Source organism: Carcharodon carcharias (genome assembly GCF_017639515.1).
Source record: "Carcharodon carcharias isolate sCarCar2 chromosome 37 unlocalized genomic scaffold, sCarCar2.pri SUPER_37_unloc_9, whole genome shotgun sequence".
Taxonomy (NCBI): domain Eukaryota; kingdom Metazoa; phylum Chordata; class Chondrichthyes; order Lamniformes; family Lamnidae; genus Carcharodon; species Carcharodon carcharias.
In genome coordinates this window covers 288,681-315,266 of record NW_024470774.1, presented here as the reverse complement: position 1 = coordinate 315,266, position 26,586 = coordinate 288,681, and the positions used below count along the sequence as shown (strand labels likewise).

The 26,586-nt window shown below is 50.5% G+C and overlaps 1 protein-coding gene across 1 annotated transcript in view; it reads left to right on the top strand.

Annotated features, from left to right (window-relative positions):
- Positions 1–331: 331 nt before the first annotated feature.
- Positions 332–26,586, top strand: part of LOC121274761 (integrin alpha-M-like) — a gene marked incomplete at both ends in the record, with an annotated part of 314,340 nt that continues 288,085 nt past the window's right edge. The window contains 3 exons of the mRNA XM_041182106.1: positions 332–458; positions 854–999; positions 9,014–9,154. Coding sequence (XP_041038040.1) covers positions 332–458; positions 854–999; positions 9,014–9,154 — 414 coding nt within the window. The remainder of the gene's footprint in view (positions 459–853; positions 1,000–9,013; positions 9,155–26,586) is intronic.

The following is a 26,586-nucleotide window of genomic DNA, read 5'->3' as shown; positions in this document are numbered from 1 at the left end:
TGTGTGGTGGGGGTGTGTTGGGGGTGTGGGTGTGTGGTGAGGGTGTGTTGGGGGGTGTGGGTGTGTGATGAGAGTGTGTTGGGGGGTGTGGTAGTGTGTTGGGGTGTGTTGGGGGGTGTGTTGTTGGTTGTGTTGGGGGCGGTAGTGGGGGTGTGGTGTGGGGGGTTTTGGAGCATGTGTTTGGGGGGTGTGTTGGGGGGCGTGGGGGTTGTGTTGGGGGCGTTGGTGGGGGCGGTGGTGGGGGGTGTGTTGGGGGGTGTGTTTGGGGGGGTGCTGGGCTTGTGGAGTGGGAGGTTGGATTGAAGATCTCCAATGACGACTCTTTGTCTAGGATGCAGTGGTACTGGGAACGCCGGGTGCGTACGGATGGAATGGTGGAATGCAGTTTTATCACAAAGAGCAGAAATCATTTATCAACATCACCACTACAGACAAAGACAGCAAAAACGGTTACTTAGGTAAGAGCTGTTTAAAAAGCATTCTGTGCTGTTCACTCAAACACTCCCAGGAGAGGTACAGCCCGGGGTTAGATACAGAGTAAATCTCCCTCTACACCATCCCCATCAAACACTCCCAGGACAGGTACAGCACGGGGTTAGATACAGAGTAAATCTCCCTCTACACCGTCCCCATCAAACACTCCCAGGACAGGTACAGCCCGGGGTTAGATACAGAGTAAAGCTCCGTCTACACTGTCCCCATCAAACACTCCCAGGACAGGTACAGCACGGGGTTAGATACAGAGTAAAGCTCCGTCTACACTGTCCCCATCAAACACTCCCAGGACAGGTACAGCACGGGGTTAGATACAGAGTAATTCTCACGATAAAGTTTCCACATTGCGTGCTTACAGGATACTCTGTCCAGGAGGCCATTCGGTCCGGGTTGGTGTTCTACGCGGTGGGTGCCCCACGCTATCGGCACACTGGAGAAGTGATCATCTTCCAGCGAAGCAGGACTGGCAGCTGGAAGGATGTACAACACATTCCAGGAGAGCAGGTAGAACTCATTGGTGTAATTGGAACTCTCAATCTTGGGAGGAATTAAGGTTACTGCACTGTCAGAGGGTCAATACTGAGGGAGTGCTGCACTGTCAGAGGGTCAATACTGAGGGAGAGCTGCACTGTCGGAGGGTCAGTACTGAGGGAGTGCTGCACTGTCGGAGGGTCAGTACTGAGGGAGTGCTGCACTGTCAGAGGGTCAGTACTGAGGGAGTGCTGCACTGTCAGAGGGTCAGCACTGAGGGAGCGCTGCACTGTCGGAGGGTCAGTACTGAGGGAGCGCTACACTGTCGGAGGGTCAGTACTGAGGGAGTGCTGCACTGTCAGAGGGTCAGTACTGAGGGAGCGCCGCACTGTCAGGGGGGTCAATACTGAGGGAGTGCTGCACTGTCAGGGGGTCAGTACTGAGGGAGTGCTGCACTGTCGGAGGGTCAGTACTGAAGGAGCGCTGCACTGTCAGAGGGTCAGCACTGAGGGAGTGCTGCACTGTCAGAGGGTCAGCACTGTGGGAGCGCTGCACTGTCGGAGGGTCAGTACTGAGGGAGCACTGCACTGTCGGAGGGTCAGTACTGAGGGAGTGCTGCACTGTCGGAGGGTCAGTACTGAGGGAGCGTTGCACTGTCGGAGGGTCAGTACTGAGGGAGTGCTGCACTGTCAGAGGGTCAGTACTGTGGGAGCGCTGCACTGTCGGAGGGTCAGTACTGAGGGAGTGCTGCACTGTCAGAGGGTCAGTACTGAGGGAGCGCTGCACTGTCAGGGGGTCAGTACTGAGGGAGCGCTGCACTGTCAGAGGTTCAGTACTGAGGGAGAGCTGCACTGTCAGAGGGTCAGAACTTAGGGACCACTGCACTGTCGGAGGGTCAGTACTGAGGGAGTGCTGCACTGTCAGAGGGTCAGTACTGAGGGAGCGCTGCACTGTCAGGGGGTCAGTACTGAGGGAGCGCTGCACTGTCAGGGGGTCAGTACTGAGGGAGCGCTGCACTGTCGGAGGGTCAGTACTGAGGGAGCGCTGCACTGTCAGGGGGTCAGTAGTGAGGGAGCACTGCACTGTCGGAGGGTCAGTACTGAGGGAGTGCTGCACTGTCAGAGGATCAGTACTGAGGGAGCGCTGCACTGTCGGAGGGTCAGTACTGAGGGAGCGCTGCACTGTCAGGGGTTCAGTACTGAGGGAGTGCTGCACTGTCGGAGGGTCAGTACTGAGGGAGCGCTGCACTGTCGGAGGGTCAGTACCAAGGGACTGCTGCACTATCAGAGGGTCAGTGCTGAGGGAACGATGCACTGTCAGGGGGTCAGTACTGAGGGAGCACTGCACTTTCAGAGGGTCAGTCCTGAGGGAGTGCTGCACTGTCAGAAGTTCAGTACTGAGGGAGTGCAGCACTGTCGGAGTGTCAGTACTGAGGGAGTGCTGCACTGTCAGAGGTTCAGTACTGAGGGAGTGCTGCCCTGTCAGAGGGTCAGTACTGAGGGAGCGTTGCACTGTCGGAGGGTCAGTACTGAGGGAGTGCTGCACTGTCAGAGGGTCAGTACTGTGGGAGCGCTGCACTGTCGGAGGGTCAGTACTGAGGGAGTGCTGCACTGTCAGAGGGTCAGTACTGAGGGAGCGCTGCACTGTCAGGGGGTCAGTACTGAGGGAGCGCTGCACTGTCAGAGGTTCAGTACTGAGGGAGTGCTGCACTGTCAGAGGGTCAGAACTTAGGGACCACTGCACTGTCGGAGGGTCAGTACTGAGGGAGTGCTGCACTGTCAGAGGGTCAGTACTGAGGGAGCGCTGCACTGTCAGGGGGTCAGTACTGAGGGAGCGCTGCACTGTCAGGGGGTCAGTACTGAGGGAGCGCTGCACTGTCGGAGGGTCAGTACTGAGGGAGCGCTGCACTGTCAGGGGGTCAGTAGTGAGGGAGCACTGCACTGTCGGAGGGTCAGTACTGAGGGAGTGCTGCACTGTCAGAGGATCAGTACTGAGGGAGCGCTGCACTGTCGGAGGGTCAGTACTGAGGGAGCGCTGCACTGTCAGGGGTTCAGTACTGAGGGAGTGCTGCACTGTCGGAGGGTCAGTACTGAGGGAGCGCTGCACTGTCGGAGGGTCAGTACCAAGGGACTGCTGCACTATCAGAGGGTCAGTGCTGAGGGAACGATGCACTGTCAGGGGGTCAGTACTGAGGGAGCACTGCACTTTCAGAGGGTCAGTCCTGAGGGAGTGCTGCACTGTCAGAGGTTCAGTACTGAGGGAGTGCAGCACTGTCGGAGTGTCAGTACTGAGGGAGTGCTGCACTGTCAGAGGTTCAGTACTGAGGGAGTGCTGCCCTGTCAGAGGGTCAGTAGTGAGGGAGCACTGCACTGTTGGAGGGTCAGTACTGAGGGAGTGCTGCACTGTCAGAGGGTCAGTACTGAGGGAGTGCTGCACTGTCAGAGGGTCAGTACTGAGGGAGCGCTGCACTGTCAGAGGGTCAGTTCTGAGGGAATGCTGCACTGTCAGAGGGTCACTACTGGGGGAGTGCTGCACTGTCAGAGGGTCAGTTCTGAGGGAGCGATGCACTGTCAGAGGGTCAGTACTGAGGGAGTGCTGCACTGTCGGATTTGCTGTCGTTTCAATCACATGTTAAATGTGATGCCCCTCTCTGCATTCACAGGTATTTTTTGAAATATTCTGTTGCGCTTTGGTTACCATATCCAGTGAGCTCTCCCCAGTATCCAACTCTTGACCATTGATGTTCGAAGAGATTTGCCTTCTTTTGTTGACAATGCTTTTCATTTTGATCTTGCTGCAGTTCCTTTTTACTATCGTGTCTATTAACCGTCCATGCCTATCGCAGTGGCAGTTTACCCTGTCTCTCAGAATCGATTCCAATCATTTGCCCATTGCTGAAGTCAGATTGACCAGCCTATAATTTTCTGGCCTATCCCTCACACCCTTTTTAAAAAACGTCACAACGTTCACAGACCTTTGATCGTCTGGGACCTCGCCAGTATCTAGTGAGGATTGGAAAATGCTCCTCAGAGCATCTGCTATTTCCTCCCTGGCTTCCTTTCCCAGTCTGGCCCACGGGTATTTATCCACCTTAAAGGATGCCAGTCCCTCCAGTGCATCCCCTCTCATTATGCTTATTGTATCTAATATTTCACACTCCCCCTCTCTAATTGCAATGTCTGCATCATCCCTCGAAACAAAGGAGGGGTGGTGACACAGCATATTGTTCCTGCACTCGTAATCCAGAGACCAGGACTAATGCTCTGTGGAGCTGGGTTCAAATCCCAAATTCAATAAAACTCTGGAATGAAGAGCCCCCTGATGAACATGAAACCATTGTCATAAAAACCCATTTGCTTCATTAGCCCCTCCACCCATTGGCCCCTTTAGGGAGAGAAATGTGCCACCCTTACCTGGCCTGGTCTACATGTGACTCCAAGCCCATAGCAATGCGGCTGGTTTTGAAATGGCCAAGAAAGGCAGTCAGTTGTATCAAACTGCTAAAATATCTCAAAGGAATGGAACAGGTTGGACCACCCGAAACACCAGTGCCAAACTCCAGCCCCGCTGACCCACTATCAACATTGATCAGAAACTGAACTGGACAGGCCATATAAATACCGTGGCTACAAGAGCAGGTCAGAGACTAGGAAGAGTGCAGCAAGTAACTCACCTCCTGACTCCCCCAAAGTCTGTCAACTATCTACAAGGCACAAGTCAGGAATGTGGTGCAATATTCTCCATTTGACTGGATGAGTACAGCTCCCACAACACTCCAGAAGCTTAATACCATCCAGGATAAAGCAGCCCGCTCGATTGGCATCCCTACCACAAACATTTACTCCCTCCAACCCCGACACACAGTAGCAGCAGTGTGTACTGTCAGTGTATAAATAATCACACTGCATGGGAATCATCTTGTTAAAGACAATTGCTAGCTAAACAGGTAATGGGCATTGATTATCCCATCTAAACAGAATAAAAAGATACAGCTGGAACACTCTCTGGGGAAGCTACTTGGAAGTCTGTAGCACTGAGGAGCTGTCTTGAAAATAAACCAGCTTGAACAAAAAGTCCAGCCTGGATTAATTCTTCCACCACAACCTCATATTGTGTGTACCACCTACAAGATGCACTGCAGAAACTCACCAAGGCTCCTTAGACAACATCTTCCAAACCCACAACCACCACCATCTGGAAGGACAATGGCAGCAGATAGATGGGAACACCACCACCTGGAGGTTCCCCTCCAAGTCACTCACTGTCCTGAGTTGGAAATATATCTCCATTCCTTCACTGTCGCTGGGTCAGAATCCTGGAGCTCCCTCCCTAACAGCACGGTGGGTGTACCTACACCACATGGACTGCAGCGGCTCAAGAAGGCAGCTCACCACCACCTTCTCAAGGGGTAATTAGGGATGTGTAATAAATGCTGGATCAGCCAGTGAAGCCCAGATCCTGTGAATGAATAAAAAAAGACAAAGTATTCATTAAGAACCCTGCATCAGAGCACAAGTTACTATGTACATCTCTGATAGGCCCCACCCTTTGCTTGGTTACTCTCTTGCTCTTCATGTACTGATGAAAGATGTTTGGATTTTATCTGATTTTAGCTGCCAATATTTTTTCATTAGCTTTCCTAATTTCCTTTGTTACTCCAGCCTTGTCCTTTCCATGCTGCCTTGGGTTTTGTAAGTGTTAAGCTTTTTGTAGCTGTATAAGCTTTGCCTTCCCCTGAACACGTCTGGATAACCAGGAGTCTTGAGTTTCAGCAGCCCTGCCCTTTTCCTTTGTGGGGACATGTACACACTGTGCCCATAAATCTGGCTTTTGAATGCCTCCCTCCGGTCTGACCCTCTTTTCCCATCAGGTAGCTGTATCCAGTCCAATTTGGCCAGCTCAACTCTGAGCTTTGTACAACTTGTCTCTCCCTCATTTAGAACTTTCACTCCTGGCCTATCATTGTCCTTTTCCATAATCGAACTGTATTATGGTCACTGTCTCCCAAATGGCCCCCCCACTGCACCTTCACCCACTTCCCCAGCTTCATTTCCCGTACTGAATCCAGAATTGTGCCCCCTCACACTGGGTTTGTTCTGGCTGAAAAGGTTCTCTAGAGTGCAGTTCAAGAATTTTGTGCACCCTGTGCCCTCCAAACTGTTTGTATCCCTGTTGATATTAGGGTAGTTGAGGTTCCCAATGATTACTGCACTATTGTTTTTGCACTCAGAAATGTGCCTACATGTTTGCTCTTCTAACTCCCTCCCACTATTTGGGGGTCTATTGTAAACTACCAGCAGTGTGGATGCCCTTTTTTTACTTCTGAGCTCAACCCACATGGCCTCGTTTGATGCTCCATTTAGTATATCATCCCTCCTCACAGCTGGAATTGTTTCTTTAACCAATAATGCTGCACCTCCACCTTTGTTATCCCCTCTATCCTGTTTGCAAACCATATATCCAGGGATATTGAGGTGCCATTTTTTGTCCCTCCTTAATCCAAGTTTTCGTTGTAGCAATGATATCAGGCTGCCATGTATCCACATGTGCCCTCAGCTCATTGGCTTTGTTTGCTATGCTCTTTGTATTTACATATACACCTTTTGACATCGCCAAATTCCTGTGCTTTACGCTTTTTAACCTGTGCTTCTTCTGTATTTCCGAGTCACTCACTAATCCTCCATCTCCTGTTCCCTGCTCCGACTTTTGCTTCAGGTTCCCATCCCCCTGCCAATGTAGTTTAAACCCTCCCCAACAGCACTAGCAAATCCCCCTGTGAGGATATTCATCCCAGTCCTGTTCAGGTGTAGACTGTCCAGCTTGTACAGGTCTCACCTTCTGCAGAACCAGTCCCAGTGTCTCAGAAACCTGATGCCCTCCCTCGTATAGCAGCTTTCCAGCCGTGTGTTCAGTTGCTCAATTCTCCTATATCTATACTCACTTGCACGTCAGACTGGGAGTAACCCTCAGATTACTGCTTTAGAAGTCCTGCTTTTCAATCTCCTTTCTAGCTCCCTAAATTTTGCTTTGAGGACCTCATCCCCTTTCCTAAGTCATTAGTACCAACGTGGACCATGACCTCTGGCTGATCGCCCTCCCCCAGAAGAATGCCCTGAAGCCGCTCCGTGACACGCTGACCCTGGCACCAGGGAGGCAACATACCATCCTGGAGCCATTGCTGCGGCCACAGAAATGCCTGTCCATACCCCTAACTAACAAATCCCCTATTGCTACTGTTCTTACCTTCTTCTTTCTCCCCTCCTGTACAGCGGAGCTGCAAGTGGTGCCACAGAGTTGGCTTTGACTGCACTCATCCAAGGAACCAACACCCTCACCAGTATCCGAAACTGAAAACTGATTGACAAGCGGGACCCCAGGGGACTCCTGCTCTAGCTGCCTAATTCTCTTGGACTGCCTGGCATCATCCATTACCTTTCTGCCTCAAGGCTCCTAACCTGCGATGTGATCACCTCTCTGAACGTACTATCCATGTAGTTCTCAGCCTCATGGAGGTGCTGCAGTCATTCCAGCTGCTGCTCAAGCTGCAAAACCCGGAGCTCAAGTTTTTGCAGCTGGTGAGGCCATCTAGGTCACTGACAGCTTCCAGGACTTCCCACATAAGACAGGACATGCATCCCTCACAACTGAGCTGCCCTGCCATGGCTTAACTTTACTTCACTTATGTTAACTTTATTTTACTTGGTTTACTTTATTAACTTTATTTTACTTGGCCTTAACTTAATAAAGCTCAGAACTATTGAAAAGCCATTCTAGTACTGATAAATCTGACTTATCCTGAATACACTTTACAGGTTGCAATAAACCTTACTTAAAGCAACTCTTGCCCCTTTGGATAGATTCTTGGTAAGCAAGTGGGGTGAAAGGTTATCGAGGGTAGTTGAGATGCAGATTTCAGGTTACTATCAGGTCAGCCATGATCTTATTAAATGGTGGAGCAAGCTAGAGGGGCTGAATGGCCTTCTCCTGCTCTTTGTTCATATGTGCACTGAATTCCCACATGAGCCTAATTCACTGCTCACTTGGTCTCTGTCTCACTTGGGTGTGGTCTCCTGACTGTGCTCCCCTTATTGACATGTGGTTAGTGGGAGTTACTGAAGTTAGTGGGGAATAAATAGGCAGCTGGAGTATAATGTGGAGAAATGTGAACGTGTCCACGTTGGTAGGAAGAATAGAGAAGCAGCAAATTATTTAAATGGAGAGAGATTGCAGAACTCTGAGGTACAGAGGGATCTGGGTGTCCTGGTATGTGAATCGGGAAAGTTAGCATGCAGATACAGCAAGTGATTAGGAAGGCAAATGGAATATTGTCACTTGCAAAGGGAATGGAATATAAAAGTAGGAATGTTTACACTTGGTGAGACCGGTTCTGGAGTCCTGTGTACAGTTTTGGTCTCCTTATATAAGAAAGGATATAAATGTGTTAGAAGCAGTTCAGAGAAAGTTGACCTGACTGATGCCTGGGATGGGACGTTATCCTATGAGGAAAGGCTGGACAGGCTGGGCCTGTATCCATTGGAGTTTAGAAGAATGAGAGATGACCTTATTGAAACATATAAGATCTTGAGGGGTCTTGGCAGGGTAGATACTGAAAGGAGGTTTCCCCTGTGGGAGAGACTAGAACCAGGAGACACAGTTTAAAAATAAGGGGTGTCCCATTTACCACGGAAATGAGGAGAAATTTTTTCTCTGAGGGTGCTGAATCTGCGGAACTCTCTTCCTGGAGAGTTGTGGAGGCTGGGTCAATGAATATTCTTTAAGACAAGGGTTAATAGATTCTAGAGTACAAGGGAGTCAAAAGTATTCGGGGGTAGGCAGGAATGTGGGGTGGAGGTTACAATCAGATCAGGCAGGGTCTTACTGAATGGCAGAGCTGGCTCGATGGGCTGAATGGCCTATTCCTGCGCCTAATTCAGGTTGCCTTATTTCTGTATTTCCCAGCCTCTGATCTGCTCTTGTACAGAGGGAATGAAGCTGGCTATGTGTGTGATTAACTGATACTTAACGCTGATCCCAAACTGTTTTCCAGATTGGCTCATACTTTGGTTCTGAAATTTGTACCCTCGATGTGACTGGAGATGATCAGACGGATTTTCTTCTGATTGGAGCTCCTCTGTATCGAGATGAAAGATTCGGGGGCATAGTGATCATCTGCACAATGAGTCCCAAGGTAAGGATCACAGGGCTACCCTTCCCACTCACTCCCACTCACTCCCAGTGGACCCAAACCCCTTCCCACTCACTCCCATTGTACACAATCCCAATGGACCCAAACCCCTTCCCACTCACTCCCATTGTACACCATCCCAATGGACCCAAACTCCTTCCCACTCACTCCCACTGTACACAATCCCAATGGACCCAAACCCCTTCCCATTCACTCCCATTGTACACCATCCCAATGGACCCAAACCCCTTCCCACTCACTCCCATTGTACACCATCCCAATGGACCCAAACCCCTTCCCACTCACTCCCACTGTACACAATCCCAATGGACCCAAACCCCTTCCCATTCACTCCCATTGTACACAATCCCAATGGACCCAAACCCCTTCCCACTCACTCCCATTGTACACCATCCCAATGGACCCAAACCCCTTCCCACTCACTCCCATTGTACACCATCCCAATGGTCCCAAACCCCTTCCCATTCACTCCCACTGTCCACAATCCCAATCAGTGGACCAAACCCCTTCCATTCACTCCCATTGTACACAATCCCAATGGACCCAAACTCCTTCCCATTCACTCCCACTGTCACAATCCAATGGACCCAAACCCCTTCCATTCATCCACTGTACCCACCAATCCCAATGGACCCAAAACCCTTCCCATTCACTCCCACTGTACACAATCCCAATTGACCCAAACCCTTCCCATTCACTCCCACTGTCCACAATCCCAATGGACCCAAAACCCTTCCCATTCACTCCCACTGTACACAATCCCAATTGACCCAAACCCTTCCCATTCACTCCCACTGTACACAATCCCAATGGACCCAAACCCCTTCCCATTCACTCCCATTGTACACAATCCCAATGGACCCAAACCCCTTCCCACTCACTCCCAGTGGACCTAAACCCCTTCCCATTCACTCCCACTGTCCGCAATCCCAATGGACCCAAACCCCTTCCCATTCACTCCCACTGTCCACAATCCCAATGGAGCTAAACCCCTTCCCACTCACTCCCACACAATCCCAGTGGACCTAAACCCCTTCCCACTCACTCCCACACAATCCCAGTGGACCTAAACCCCTTCCCACTCACTCCCACACAATCCCAATGGAGCTAAACCCCTTCCCACTCACTCCCACACAATCCCAATGGAGCTAAACCCCTTCCCACTCACTCCCACACAATCCCAGTGGACCTAAACCCCTTCCACTCACTCCCACACAATCCCAATGGAGCTAACCCCTTCCAACTCACTCCCACACAATCCCAATGGAGCTAAACACCCTTCCCACTCACTCCCACACAATCCCAATGGACCTAAACCCCCTTCCCACTCACTCCCACATCCCAATGGACCCAAACCCCTTCCCACTCACTCCCACACAATCCCAGTGGACCTAAACCCCTTCCCACTCACTCCCACACAATCCCAGTGGACCTAACCCCTTCCCACTCACTCCCACACAATCCCAATGGAGCTAAACCCCTTCCCACTCACTCCCACACAATCCCAATGGAGCTAAACCCCTTCCCACTCACTCCCACACAATCCCAGTGGACCTAAACCCCTTCCCACTCACTCCCACACAATCCCAATGGAGCTAAACCCCTTCCCACTCACTCCCACACAATCCCAGTGGACCTAAACCCCTTCCCACTCACTCCCACACAATCCCAATGGAGCTAAACCCCTTCCCACACACTCCCACACAATCCCAATGGACCCAAACCCCTTCCCACTCACTCCCATTGTACACAATCCCCATGGACCCAAACCCCTTCCCACTCACTCCCACTGTACACAATCCCAATGGACCCAAACTCCTACCCATTCACTCCCACTGTACACAATCCCAATGGACCCAAACCCCTACCCACTCACTCCCACACAATCCCAATGGACCCAAACCCCTTCCCATTCACTCCCACTGTCCACAATCCCATGGACCCAAACCCCTTCCCACTCACTCCCATTGTACACAATCCCAATGGACCCAAACCCCTTCCCACTCACTCCCACTGTACACAATCCCCATGGACCCAAACCCCTTCCCACTCACTCCCACACAATCCCAATGGACCCAAACTCCTTCCCATTCACTCCCATTGTACACAATCCCAATGGACCCAAACCCCTTCCCACTCACTCCCATTGTACACAATCCCAATGGACCCAAACCCCTTCCCATTCACTTCCCATTGTACACAATCCCAATGGACCCAAACCCCTTCCCATTCACTCCCATTGTACACAATCCCAATGGTCCCAAACCCCTTCCCATTCACTCCCACTGTACACAATCCCAATGGACCCAAACCCCTTCCCATTCACTCCCATTGTACACATCCAATGGACCCAAACCTTCCCTTCACTCCCATGTACACCATCCCAATGGACCCTAAACCCCTTCCCACTCACTCCCACACAATCCCAATGGACCTAAACCCCTTCCCACTCACTCCCACACAATCCCAATGGAGCTAAACCCCTTCCCACTCACTCCCACACAATCCCAGTGGACCTAAACCCCTTCCCACTCACTCCCACACAATCCCAATGGAGCTAAACCCCTTCCCACTCACTCCCACACAATCCCAATGGAGCTAAACCCCTTCCCACTCACTCCCACACAATCCCAATGGACCTAAACCCCTTCCCACTCACTCCCACACAATCCCAATGGACCCAAACCCCTTCCCACTCACTCCCACACAATCCCAGTGGACCTAAACCCCTTCCCACTCACTCCCACACAATCCCAATGGACCCAAACCCCTTCCCACTCACTCCCACACAATCCCAATGGACCCAAACCCCTTCCCACTCACTCCCACACAATCCCAATGGAGCTAAACCCCTTCCCACTCACTCCCACACAATCCCAATGGACCCAAACCCCTTCCCACTCACTCCCATTGTACACAATCCCAATGGACCCAAACTCCTTCCCATTCACTCCCACTGGACACAATCCCAATGGACCCAAACCCCTTCCAATTCACTCCCACTGTACACCATCCCAATGGACCCAAACCCCTTCCCATTCACTCCCATTGTACACCATCCCAATGGACCCAAACCCCTTCCCATTCACTCCCACTGGACACAATCCCAATGGACCCAAACCCCTTCCCACTCACTCCCATTGTACACAATCCCAATGGACCCAAACCCCTTCCCATTCACTCCCACTGTACACAATCCCAATGGACCCAAACCCCTACCCACTCACTCCCACACCATCCCAATGGACCCAAACCCCTACCCACTCATTCCCACACAATCCCAATGGACCCAAACTCCTTCCCATTCAATCCCATTGTACACAACCCGAATGGACCCAAACTCCTACCCATTCACTCCCACTCACTCCCAGTGGACCTAAACCCCTTCCCATTCACTCCCACTGTCCACAATCCCAATGGACCCAAACCCCTTCCCATTCACTCCCACTGTACACAATCCCAATGGACCCAAACTCCTTCCCATTCACTCCCATTGTACACAATCCCAATGGACCCAAACCCCTTCCCATTCACTCCCATTGTACACAATCCCAATGGACCCAAACCCCTTCCCATTCACTCCCACTGTACACAATCCCAATGGACCCAAACCCCTTCCATTCACTCCCATTGTACACAATCCCAATGGACCCAAACTCCTTCCCATTCACTCCCACTGTACACAATCCCAATGGACCCAAACCCCTTCCCATTCACTCCCATTGTACACAATCCCAATGGACCCAAACTCCTTCCCATTCACTCCCATTGTACACCATCCCAATGGACCCAAACCCCTTCCCATTCACTCCCATTGTACACAATCCCAATGGACCCAAACCCCTTCCCATTCACTCCCATTGTACACAATCCCAATGGACCCAAACTCCTTCCCATTCACTCCCATTGTACACATCCCAATGGACCCAAACCCCTTCCCATTCACTCCCATTGTACACAATCCCAATGGACCCAAACCCCTTCCCATTCACTCCCATTGTACACAATCCCAATGGACCCAAACCCCTTCCCATTCACTCCCATTGTACACAATCCCAATGGACCCAAACCCCTTCCCATTCACTCCCATTGTACACAATCCCAATGGACCCAAACCCCTTCCCATTCACTCCCATTGTACACAATCCCAATGGACCCAAACCCCTTCCCATTCACTCCCATTGTACACAATCCCAATGGACCCAAACCCCTTCCCATTCACTCCCATTGTACACCATCCCAATGGACCCAAACCCCTTCCCATTCACTCCCATTGTACACAATCCCAATGGACCCAAACTCCTTCCCATTCACTCCCATTGTACACAATCCCAATGGACCCAAACCCCTTCCCATTCACTCCCATTGTACACAATCCCAATGGACCCAAACCCCTTCCCACTCACTCCCATTGTACACAATCCCAAAGGACCAAACCCCTTCCCATTCACTCCCATTGTACACATCCCAATGGACCCAAACCCCTTCCCATTCACTCCCATTGTACACCATCCCAATGGACCCAAACCCTTCCCATCACTCCCACTGTACACCATCCCCATGGACCCAAACTCCTTCCCATTCACTCCCACTGTACACCATCCCCATGGACCCAAACCCCTTCCCATTCACTCCCATTGTACACAATCCCAATGGACCCAAACTCCTACCCATTCACTCCCACTCACTCCCAGTGGACCTAAACCCCTTCCCATTACATCCCATGTACACAATCCCATTGGACCAAACTCCTTCCATTCACTCCCACTGTACACAATCCCAATGGGACCCCAAACCCCTACCCACTCACTCATTGTCCCACACAATCCCAATGGGACCCAAACCTCCTTCCCTATTCACTCCCACCTTTCCACAAGTCCCTATGGCCCCAAAACTCTTCCCATTCACTCCCATTGTACACAATCCCAATGGACCCAAACCCCTTCCCATTCACTCCCATTGTACACAATCCCAATGGACCCAAACCCCTTCCCATTCACTCCCATTGTACACAATCCCAATGGACCCAAACCCCTTCCCATTCACTCCCACTGTACACAATCCCAATGGACCCAAACCCCTTCCCATTCACTCCCATTGTACACAATCCCAATGGACCCAAACCCCTTCCCATTCACTCCCATTGTACACAATCCCAATGGACCCAAACCCCTTCCCATTCACTCCCATGTACACAATCCCAATGGACCCAAACCCCTTCCCATTCACTCCCATTGTACACAATCCCAATGGACCCAAACCCCTTCCCATTCACTCCCACTGTACACAATCCCAATGGACCCAAACCCCTTCCCATTCACTCCCATTGTACACAATCCCAATGGACCCAAACCCCTTCCCATTCACTCCCATTGTACACAATCCCAATGGACCCAAACCCCTTCCCATTCACTCCCATTGTACACAATCCCAATGGACCCAAACCCCTTCCCATTCACTCCCATTGTACACAATCCCAATGGACCCAAACCCTTCCCATTCACTCCCATTGTACACAATCCCAATGGACCCAAACCCCTTCCCATTCACTCCCATTGTACACAAACCCAATGGACCCAAACCCCTACCCATTCAATCCTATTGTACACAATCCCAATGGACCCAAACTCCTACCCATTCACTCCCATTGTACACAATCCCAATGGACCCAAACCCCTTCCCATTCACTCCCATTGTACACAATCCCAATGGACCCAAACCCCTTCCCATTCACTCCCATTGTACACAATCCCAATGGACCCAAACCCCTTCCCATTCACTCCCACACAATCCCAATGGACCCAAACCCCTTCCCATTCACTCCCATTGTACACAATCCCAATGGACCCAAACCCCTTCCCATTCACTCCCATTGTACACAATCCCAATGGACCCAAACCCCTTCCCATTCACTCCCATTGTACACAATCCCAATGGACCCAAACCCCTTCCCATTCACTCCCATTGTACACAATCCCAATGGACCCAAACCCCTTCCCATTCACTCCCATTGTACACAATCCCAATGGACCCAAACCCCTTCCCATTCACTCCCACTGTACACAATCCCAATGGACCCAAACCCCTTCCCACTCACTCCCATTGTACACAATCCCAATGGACCCAAACCCCTTCCCATTCACTCCCATTGTACACAATCCCAATGGACCCAAACCCCTTCCCATTCACTCCCATTGTACACAATCCCAATGGACCCAAACCCCTTCCCATTCACTCCCACTGTACACAATCCCAATGGACCCAAACCCCTTCCCATTCACTCCCATTGTACACAATCCCAATGGACCCAAACCCCTTCCCATTCACTCCCATTGTACACAATCCCAATGGACCCAAACCCCTTCCCATTCACTCCCATTGTACACAATCCCAATGGACCCAAACCCCTTCCCATTCACTCTCATTGTACACAATCCCAATGGACCCAAACCCTTCCCATTCACTCCCATTGTACACAATCCCAATGGACCCAAGTCCCTTCCCATTGACACCCATTTTATACAAGCCCAATGGACCCAAACCCCTTCCTATTCACTCCCATTGTACACAATCCCAATGGAACCAAACCCCTTCCCATTCACTCTCATTGTTCACAATCCCAATGGACCCTAAACCCGTCCCATTCACTCTCATTGTACACAATCCCAAATGACCCAACCCCTTCCCATTCACTCCCATTGTACACAATCCCAATGGACCCAAACCCCTTCCCATTCACTCCCACTGTACACAATCCCAATGGACCCAAAACCCTTCCCGTTCACTCCCATTGTACACAATCCCAATGGACCCAAACCCCTTCCCATTCACTCCCAAAGTACACAAACCCAATGGACTCGAAACGCTTCCCTTCACTCACAATGTACACAATCCCAATGGACCCAAAACCCTTCCCGTTCACTCCCATTGTACACAATCCCAATTGACACAAACCCCTTCCCATTCACTCCCACTGTACACAATCCCAATGGACCCAAACCCCTTCCCATTCACTCCCATTGTACACAATCCCAATGGACCCAAACCCCTTCCCATTCACTCCCATTGTACACAATCCCAATGGACCCAAACCCCTTCCCATTCACTCCCATTGTACACAATCCCAATGGACCCAAACCCTTCCCATTCACTCCCATTGTACACAATCCCAATGGACCCAAACCCCTTCCCATTCACTCCCATTGTACACAATCCCAATGGACCCAAACCCCTTCCCATTCACTCCCATTGTACACAATCCCAATGGACCCAAACCCCTTCCCATTCACTCCCATTGTACACAATCCCAATGGACCCAAACCCCTTCCCATTCACTCCCATTGTACACAATCCCAATGGACCCAAACCCCTTCCCATTCACTCCCATTGTACACAATCCCAATGGACCCAAACCCCTTCCCATTCACTCCCATTGTACACAATCCCAATGGACCCAAACCCTTCCCATTCACTCCCATTGTACACAATCCCAATGGACCCAAACCCCTTCCCATTCACTCCCATTGTACACAATCCCAATGGACCCAAACCCCTTCCCATTCACTCCCATTGTACACAATCCCAATGGACCCAAACCCCTTCCCATTCACTCCCATTGTACACAATCCCAATGGACCCAAACCCCTTCCCATTCACTCCCATTGTACACAATCCCAATGGACCCAAACCCCTTCCCATTCACTCCCATTGTACACAATCCCAATGGACCCAAACCCCTTCCCATTCACTCCCATTGTACACAATCCCAATGGACCCAAACCCCTTCCCATTCACTCCCATTGTACACAATCCCAATGGACCCAAACCCCTTCCCATTCACTCCCATTGTACACAATCCCAATGGACCCAAACCCCTTCCCATTCACTCCCATTGTACACAATCCCAATGGACCCAAACCCCTTCCCATTCACTCCCATTGTACACAATCCCAATGGACCCAAACCCCTTCCCATTCACTCCCATTGTACACAATCCCAATGGACCCAAACCCCTTCCCATTCACTCCCATTGTACACAATCCCAATGGACCCAAACCCCTTCCCATTCACTCCCATTGTACACAATCCCAATGGACCCAAACCCCTTCCCATTCACTCCCATTGTACACAATCCCAATGGACCCAAACCCCTTCCCATTCACTCCCATTGTACACAATCCCAATGGACCCAAACCCCTTCCCATTCACTCCCATTGTACACAATCCCAATGGACCCAAACCCCTTCCCATTCACTCCCATTGTACACAATCCCAATGGACCCAAACCCCTTCCCATTCACTCCCATTGTACACAATCCCAATGGACCCAAACCCCTTCCCATTCACTCCCATTGTACACAATCCCAATGGACCCAAACCCCTTCCCATTCACTCCCATTGTACACAATCCCAATGGACCCAAACCCCTTCCCATTCACTCCCATTGTACACAATCCCAATGGACCCAAACCCCTTCCCATTCACTCCCATTGTACACAATCCCAATGGACCCAAACCCCTTCCCATTCACTCCCATTGTACACAATCCCAATGGACCCAAACCCTTCCCATTCACTCCCATTGTACACAATCCCAATGGACCCAAACCCCTTCCCATTCACTCCCATTGTACACAATCCCAATGGACCCAAACCCTTCCCATTCACTCCCATTGTACACAATCCCAATGGACCCAAACCCTTCCCATTCACTCCCATTGTACACAATCCCAATGGACCCAAACCCCTTCCCATTCACTCCCATTGTACACAATCCCAATGGACCCAAACCCCTTCCCATTCACTCCCATTGTACACAATCCCAATGGACCCAAACCCCTTCCCATTCACTCCCATTGTACACAATCCCAATGGACCCAAACCCCTTCCCATTCACTCCCATTGTACACAATCCCAATGGACCCAAACCCCTTCCCATTCACTCCCATTGTACACAATCCCAATGGACCCAAACCCCTTCCCATTCACTCCCATTGTACACAATCCCAATGGACCCAAACCCCTTCCCATTCACTCCCATTGTACACAATCCCAATGGACCCAAACCCCTTCCCATTCACTCCCATTGTACACAATCCCAATGGACCCAAACCCCTTCCCATTCACTCCCATTGTACACAATCCCAATGGACCCAAACCCCTTCCCATTCACTCCCATTGTACACAATCCCAATGGACCCAAACCCCTTCCCATTCACTCCCATTGTACACAATCCCAATGGACCCAAACCCCTTCCCATTCACTCCCATTGTACACAATCCCAATGGACCCAAACCCCTTCCCATTCACTCCCATGTACACAATCCCAATGGACCCAAACCCCTTCCCATTCACTCCCATTGTACACAATCCCAATGGACCCAAACCCCTTCCCATTCACTCCCATTGTACACAATCCCAATGGACCCAAACCCCTTCCCATTCACTCCCATTGTACACAATCCCAATGGACCCAAACCCCTTCCCATTCACTCCCATTGTACACAATCCCAATGGACCCAAACCCCTTCCCATTCACTCCCATTGTACACAATCCCAATGGACCCAAACCCCTTCCCATTCACTCCCATTGTACACAATCCCAATGGACCCAAACCGCTTCCCATTCACTCCCATTATAAACAATCCCAATGGACCCAAACCCCTTCCCATTCACTCCCATTGTACACAATCCCAATGGACCCGAACCCCTTCCCATTCACTGCCGTCGTACACAATCCCAATGGACCCAAACCCCTTCCCATTCACTCCCATTGTACACAATCCCAATGGACCCAAACCCTTTCCCATTCACTCCCACTGTACACAATCCCAATGGACCCAAACCCCTTCCCATTCACTCCCAATGTACACAATCCCAGTGGACCCAAACCCCTTCCCATTCCACACAATCCCAATGGATCCAAACCCCTTCCCATTCACTCCCATTGTACACAATCCCAATGGACTCAAAACCCTTCCCATTCACTCCCATTGTACACAATCCCAATGGACCCAAACCCCTTCCCATTCACTCCCATTGTACACAATCCCAATGGACTGAACCCCTTCCCATTCACTCCCATTGTACACAATCCCAATGGACCCAAACCCCTTCCCATTCACTCCCATTGTACACAATCCCAATGGACCCAAACCCCTTCCCATTCACTCCCATTGTACACAATCCCAATGGACCCAAACCCCTTCCCATTCACTCCCATTGTACACAATCCCAATGGACCCAAAACCCTTCCCATTCACTCCCATTGTACACAATCCCAATGGACCCAAACCCCTTCCCATTCACTCCCATTGTACACAATCCCAATGGACCCAAACCCCTTCCCATTCACTCCCATTGTACACAATCCCAATGGACCCGAACCCCTTCCCATTCACTGCCGTCGTACACAATCCCAATGACCCAAACCCCTTCCCATTCACTCCCATTGTACACAATCCCAATGGACCCAAACCCTTTCCCATTCACTCCCAATGAACAAAATCCCAATGGACGCAAACCCCTTCCCATTCACTCCCATTCTACACAATCCCAATGGATGCAAACCCCTTCCCATTCACTCCCCTTGTACGCAATCCCAAAGGACACAAACCCCTTCCCATTCACTCCCATTGTAACCAATTCTAATGGAACCAAACCCCTTCCCATTCACTCCCATTGTACACAATCCCAATGGACCCAAACCCCTTCCCATTCACTCCCAATGTACACAATCCCAATGGACCCAAACCCCTTCCCATTCACTCCCATTGTACACAATCCCAATGGACCCAAACCCCTTCCCATTCACTCCCATTGTACACAATCCCAATGGACCCAAACCCCTTCCCATTCACTCCCATTGTACACAATCCCAATGGACCCAAACCCCTTCCCATTCACTCCCATTGTACACAATCCCAATGGACCCCAAACCCTTCCCCTTCACTCCCAATGTACACAATCCCAATGGACCCAAACCCTTCCCATTCACTCCCATTGTACACAATCCCAATGGACCCAAACCCCTTCCCATTCACTCCCATTGTACACAATCCCAATGGACCCAAACCCCTTCCCATTCACTCCCATTGTACACAATCCCAATGGACCCAAACCCCTTCCCATTCACTCCAATGTACACAATCCCAATGGACCCAAACCCTTCCCATTCACTCCCATTACACAATCCCAATGGACCCAAACCCCTTCCCATTCACTCCCATTGTACACAATCCCAATGGACCCAAACCCCTTCCCATTCACTCCCATTGTACACAATCCCAATGGACCCAAACCCCTTCCCATTCACTCCCATTGTACACAATCCCAATGGACCCAAACCCCTTCCCATTCACTCCCATTGTACACAATCCCAATGGACCCAAACCCCTACCCATTCACTCCCATTGTACACAATCCCAATGGACCCAAACCCCTTCCCATTCACTCCCATTGTACACAATCCCAATGGACCCAAACCCCTTCCCATTCACTCCCACTGTACACAATCCCAATGGACCCAAACCCCTTCCCATTCACTCCCATTGTACACAATCCCAATGGACCCAAACCCCTTCCCATTCACTCCCATTGTACACAATCCCAATGGACCCAAACCCCTTCCCATTCACTCCCACTGTACACAATCCCAATGGACCCAACCCCTTCCCATTCACTCCCATTGTACACAATCCCAATGGACCCAAACCCCTTCCCATTCACTCCCATTGTACACAATCCCAATGGACCCAAACCCCTTCCCATTCACTCCCACTGTACACAATCCCAATGGACCCAAACCCCTTCCCATTCACTCCCACTGTACACAATCCCAATGGACCCAAACCCCTTCCCATTCACTCCCATTGTACACAATCCCAATGGACCCAAACCCCTTCCCCCATTCACTCCCAATCCCAACAATCCCAATGGACTTCAAACCCCTTCCCATTCACTCCCATACCCTACACCATTCACTCCCAATGGACCCAAACCCCTTCCCACTCACTCCCACACAATCCCAATGGACCCAAACCCCTTCCCACTCACTCCCACACAATCCCAATGGACCCAAACCCCTTCCCACTCACTCCCACACAATCCCAATGGACCCAAACCCCTTCCCATTCACTCCCACTGTCCACAATCCCAATGGACCCAAACCCCTTCCCATTCACTCCCATTGTACACAATCCCAATGGACCCAAACCCCTTCCCATTCACTCCCATTGTACACAATCCCAATGGACCCAAACCCCTTCCCATTCACTCCCACTGTACACAATCCCAATGGACCCAAACCCCTTCCCATTCACTCCCATTGTACACAATCCCAATGGACCCAAACCCTTCCCATTCACTCCCACTGTACACAATCCCAATGGACCCAAACCCTTCCCATTCACTCCCATTGTACACAATCCCAATGGACCCAAACCCATTCCCATTCACTCCCATTGTACACAATCCCAATGGACCCAAACCCCTTCCCATTCACTCCCATTGTACACAATCCCAATGGACTCAAACCCCTTCCCATTCACTCCCATGTACACAATCCCAATGGACCCAAACCCCTTCCCATTCACTCCATTGTACACAATCCCAATGGACCCAAACCCCTTCCCATTCACTCCCATTGTACACAATCCAATGGACCCAAACCCCTTCCCATTCACTCCCAATGACACAATCCCAATGGACCCAAACCCCTTCCCATTCACTCCCAATGTACACAATCCCAATGGACCCAAACCCTTCCCATTCACTCCCATTGTACACAATCCCAATGGACCCAAACCCCTTCCCATTCACTCCCATTCTACACAATCCCAATGGACCCAAACCCCTTCCCATTCACTCCCATTGTAACACAATCCCAATGGACCCAAACACCCTTCCCATTCACTCCCATTGTACACAATCCCAATGGACCCAAACCCCTTCCCATTCACTCCCATTGTAAACAATCCCAATGGACCCAAACCCCTTCCCATTCACTCCCAATGAACAAAATCCCAATGGACCCAAACCCCTTCCCATTCACTCCCATTGTACACAATCCCAATGGACCCAAACCCCTTCCCATTCACTCCCAATGAACACAATCCCAATGGACCCAAACCCCTTCCCATTCACTCCCATTGTACACAATCCCAATGGACCCAAAACCCTTCCCATTCACTCCCAATGAACACAATCCCAATGGACCCAAACCCCTTCCCATTCACTCCCATTCTACACAATCCCAATGGACCCAAACCCCTTCCCATTCACTCCCATTGTAACACAATCCCAATGGACCCAAACCCCTTCCCATTCACTCCCAATTAACACAATCCCAATGGACCCAAACCCCTTCCCATTCACTCCCACCATACACAATCCCAATGGACCCAAACCCTTCCCATTCACTCCCATTCTACACAATCCCAATGGACCCAAACCCCTTCCCATTCACTCCCATTGTACACAATCCCAATGGACCCAAACCCCTTCCCATTCACTCCCATGTACACAATCCCAATGGACCCAAACCCCTTCCTGTTCACTCCCATTGTACACAATCCCAATGGACCCAAACCCCTTCCCATTCACTCCCATTGTACACAATCCCAATGGACCCAAAACCCTTCCCATTCACTCCCATTGTACACAATCCCAATGGACCCAAACCCCTTCCCATTCACTCCCATTGTAACACAATCCCAATGGACCCAAACCCCTTCCCATTCACTCCCATTGAACACAATCCCAATGGACCAAACCCCTTCCCATTCACTCCCAATGAAACAATCCCAATGGACCCAAACCCCTTCCCATTCACTCCCAATGACACAATCCCAAAGGACCCAAACCCCTTCCCATTCATTCCCACTCTACACAATCCCAATGGACCCAAACCCCTTCCCATTCACTCTCACTGTACACAATCCCAATTGACCCAAAACCCATCCCATTCACTCCCAATGTACACGAACACAATGGACCCGAAACCCTTCCCATTCACTCCTCCTGAACACAATCCCAATGGATGCAAACCCCTTCCAATTCACTCACAATATACACAATCCCAATGGATCCAAACCCCTTCCCATTCACTCCCAATGTACACAAAACCAATGGACCCAAACCCCTTCCCATTCACTCCCAATGAACACAATCCCAATGGACCCAAACCCCTTCCCATTCACTCCCATTCTAAACAATCCCAATGGACCCAAAACCCTTCCCATTCACTCCCATTGTACACAATCCCAATGGACCCAAACCCGTCCCATTCACTCCCATTGTACACAATCCCAATGGACCCAACCCATTCCCATTCACTACCACTGTACACAATCCCAATGGAACCAACCCCCTTCCCATTCACTCCCAATGTACACAATCACAATAGACCCAAACCCCTTCCCATTCACTCCCATTTACACAATCCCAATGGACCCAAACCCCATCCCATTCACTCCCAAAGTATACAATCCCAATGGACCCAAACTCCATCCCGTTCACTCCCATTGTACACAATCCCAATTGACCCATCCCCATCCCATTCACTCCCAATGTACACCAACCCAATGGACCCGAAACCCTTCCCCTTCACCCCATTGTACACAATCCCATGGACCCAAACCCCTTCCCATTCACTCCCATTCTACACAATCCCAATGGACGCAATACCCTTCCCATTCACTCCCACTGTAAACAATCCCAATGGACCCAAACCCCTTCCCATTCACTCCCAATGTACACAATCCCAATGGACCCAAACCCCTTCCCATTCACTCCCACTTTACACAATCCCAATGGACCCAAACCCCTTCCCATTCACTCCCACTGTACACAATCCCAATGGACCCAAACCCCTTCCCATTCACTCCCACTGAACACAATCCCAACTAACGTAAACCCCTTCCCATTCACTCACAATGTACACAATCCCAATGGACCCAAACCCCTTCCCATTCACTCCCATTGTACACAATCCCAATGGACCCAAACCCCTTCCCATTCACTCCCATTGTACACAATCCCAATGGACCCAAACCCTTACCCATTCACTCCCATTCTAGACAATCCCAATGGACCCAACCCCTTCCCATTCACTCCCACTGAAAACAATCCCAATGGCCCAAACCCCTTCCCATTCACTCCTATTCTACACAATCCCAATGGACCCAAACCCCTTCCCATTCACTCCCATTCTAAACAATCCCAATGGACCCAAACCCCTTCCCATTCACTCCCATTGTAAACAATCCCAATGGACCCAAACCCCTTCCCATTCACTCCCATTGAAAACAATCCCAATGGACCAAACACCTTCCCATTCACTCCCATTCTAAACAATCCCAATGGACCCAAACCCCTTCGCATTCACTCCCAATGAACACAATCTCAATGGACCCAAACACCTTCCCATTCACTCCCATTCTACACAATCCCAATGGACCCAAACCCCTTCCCATTCACTCCCATTCTAAACAATCCCAATGGACCTAAACCCCTCCCCATTCACTCCCATTCTAACCAATCCAATGGACCCAAAAAGCTTCCCATTCACTCCCATTCTAAACAATCCCAATGGACCTAAACCCCTCCCCATTCACTCCCAATGAAAACAATCCCAATGGACCCAAACCCCTTCCCATTCACTCCCAATGAACACAATCCCAATGGACCAAACCCCTTCCCATTCACTCCCAATGAACACAATCCCAATGGACACAAACACATTCCCATTCACTCCCATTGTACACAATCCCAATGGACCCAAACCCTTTCCCATTCACTCCCAATGAACAAAATCCCAATGGACCCAAACTCCTTCCCATTCACTCCCATTATGAACAATCCCAATGGACCCAAACCCCTTCCCATTCACTCCCAATGAACACAATCCCAATGGACCCAAACCCCTTCCCATTCACTCCCATTGTAACAATCCCAATGGACCCAAACCCTCCCATTCACCACCACCACCCATCCCAAGACCCACCCAACTTTCCTGAACCCACCGGACCAATTTCCAATAACCCCTTCCCATTCACTCCCAATGAACACAATCCCAATGGACCCAAACCCCTTCCCATTCACTCCCATGAACACAATCCCAATGGACCCAAACCCCCCCCGTTCACTCCCAATCTACACAATCCCAATGGACCCAAAACCCTTCCCATTCACTCCCATTCTAAACAATCCCAATGGACCCAAAACCCTTCCCATTCACTCCCATTGTAAACAATCCCAATGGACCCAAACCCTTCCCATTCACTCCCAATGAACCCAATCCCAATGGACCCAAACCCCTTCCCATTCACTTCCAATGAACACAATCCCAATGGACCCAAACCCTTCCCATTCACTCCCATTGTACACAATCCAATGGACCCAAACCCTTTCCCACCTTCAATGAACAAATCCCAATGGACCCAAACCCTTCCCATTCACTCCCATTCTACACAATCCCAATGGACCCAAACCCCTTCCCATTCACTTCCCATTGTAAAACAATCCCAATGGACCAAAACCCCTTTCCGATCACTCCCTTTGTAGACAATCCCAATGACCCAAACACCTTCCCCTTCCCTCCCATTGTACACAATCCCAATGAACCCAAACCCCTTCCCTTTCACTCCCATCGTACACAATCCCAATGTACCCAAACCCCTTCCCATTCACTCCCATCGAACACAATCCCAATGGACCCAAACCCTTACCCATTCACTCCCATTCTACACAATCCCAATGGACCCAAACCCCTTCCCATTCACTCCCATTGTAAACAATCCCAATAGACCAAACCCCTTCCCATTCACTCCAATGTAAACAATCCCATGGAACCAAACCCCTTCCCATTCACTCCCCATTACAAAACCCAATGGACCCAAACACCTTCCCATTCAGTCCCAATGAACACAATCTCAATGGACCCAAACACCTTCCCATTCACTCCCATTCTACACAATCCCAATGGACCCCAAACCCCTTCCCATTCACTCCCGTTCAACAACAATCCCAATGGACCCAAACTCCTTCCCCATTCACTCCTATTCTACACAATCCCAATGGACCCAAAACCTTCCCATTCACCTCCCATTCTAAACATCCCAATGGACCTAAACCCCCTCCCCATTCACTCCCAATGAAACAATCCCAATGGACCCAAACCCCTTCCCATTCACTCCCAATGAAAACAATCCCAATGGACCCAAACCCTTCCCTTCACTCCCAATGAACACAATCCCAATGGACCCAAACCCCTTCCCATTCACTCCCATTGTACACAATCCCAATGGACCCAAACCCTTTCCCATCCACTCCCAATGATCAAAATCCCAATGGACAAACCCCTTCCCATTCACTCCCCATTCTACACAATCCCAATGGACCCCAAACCCCTTCC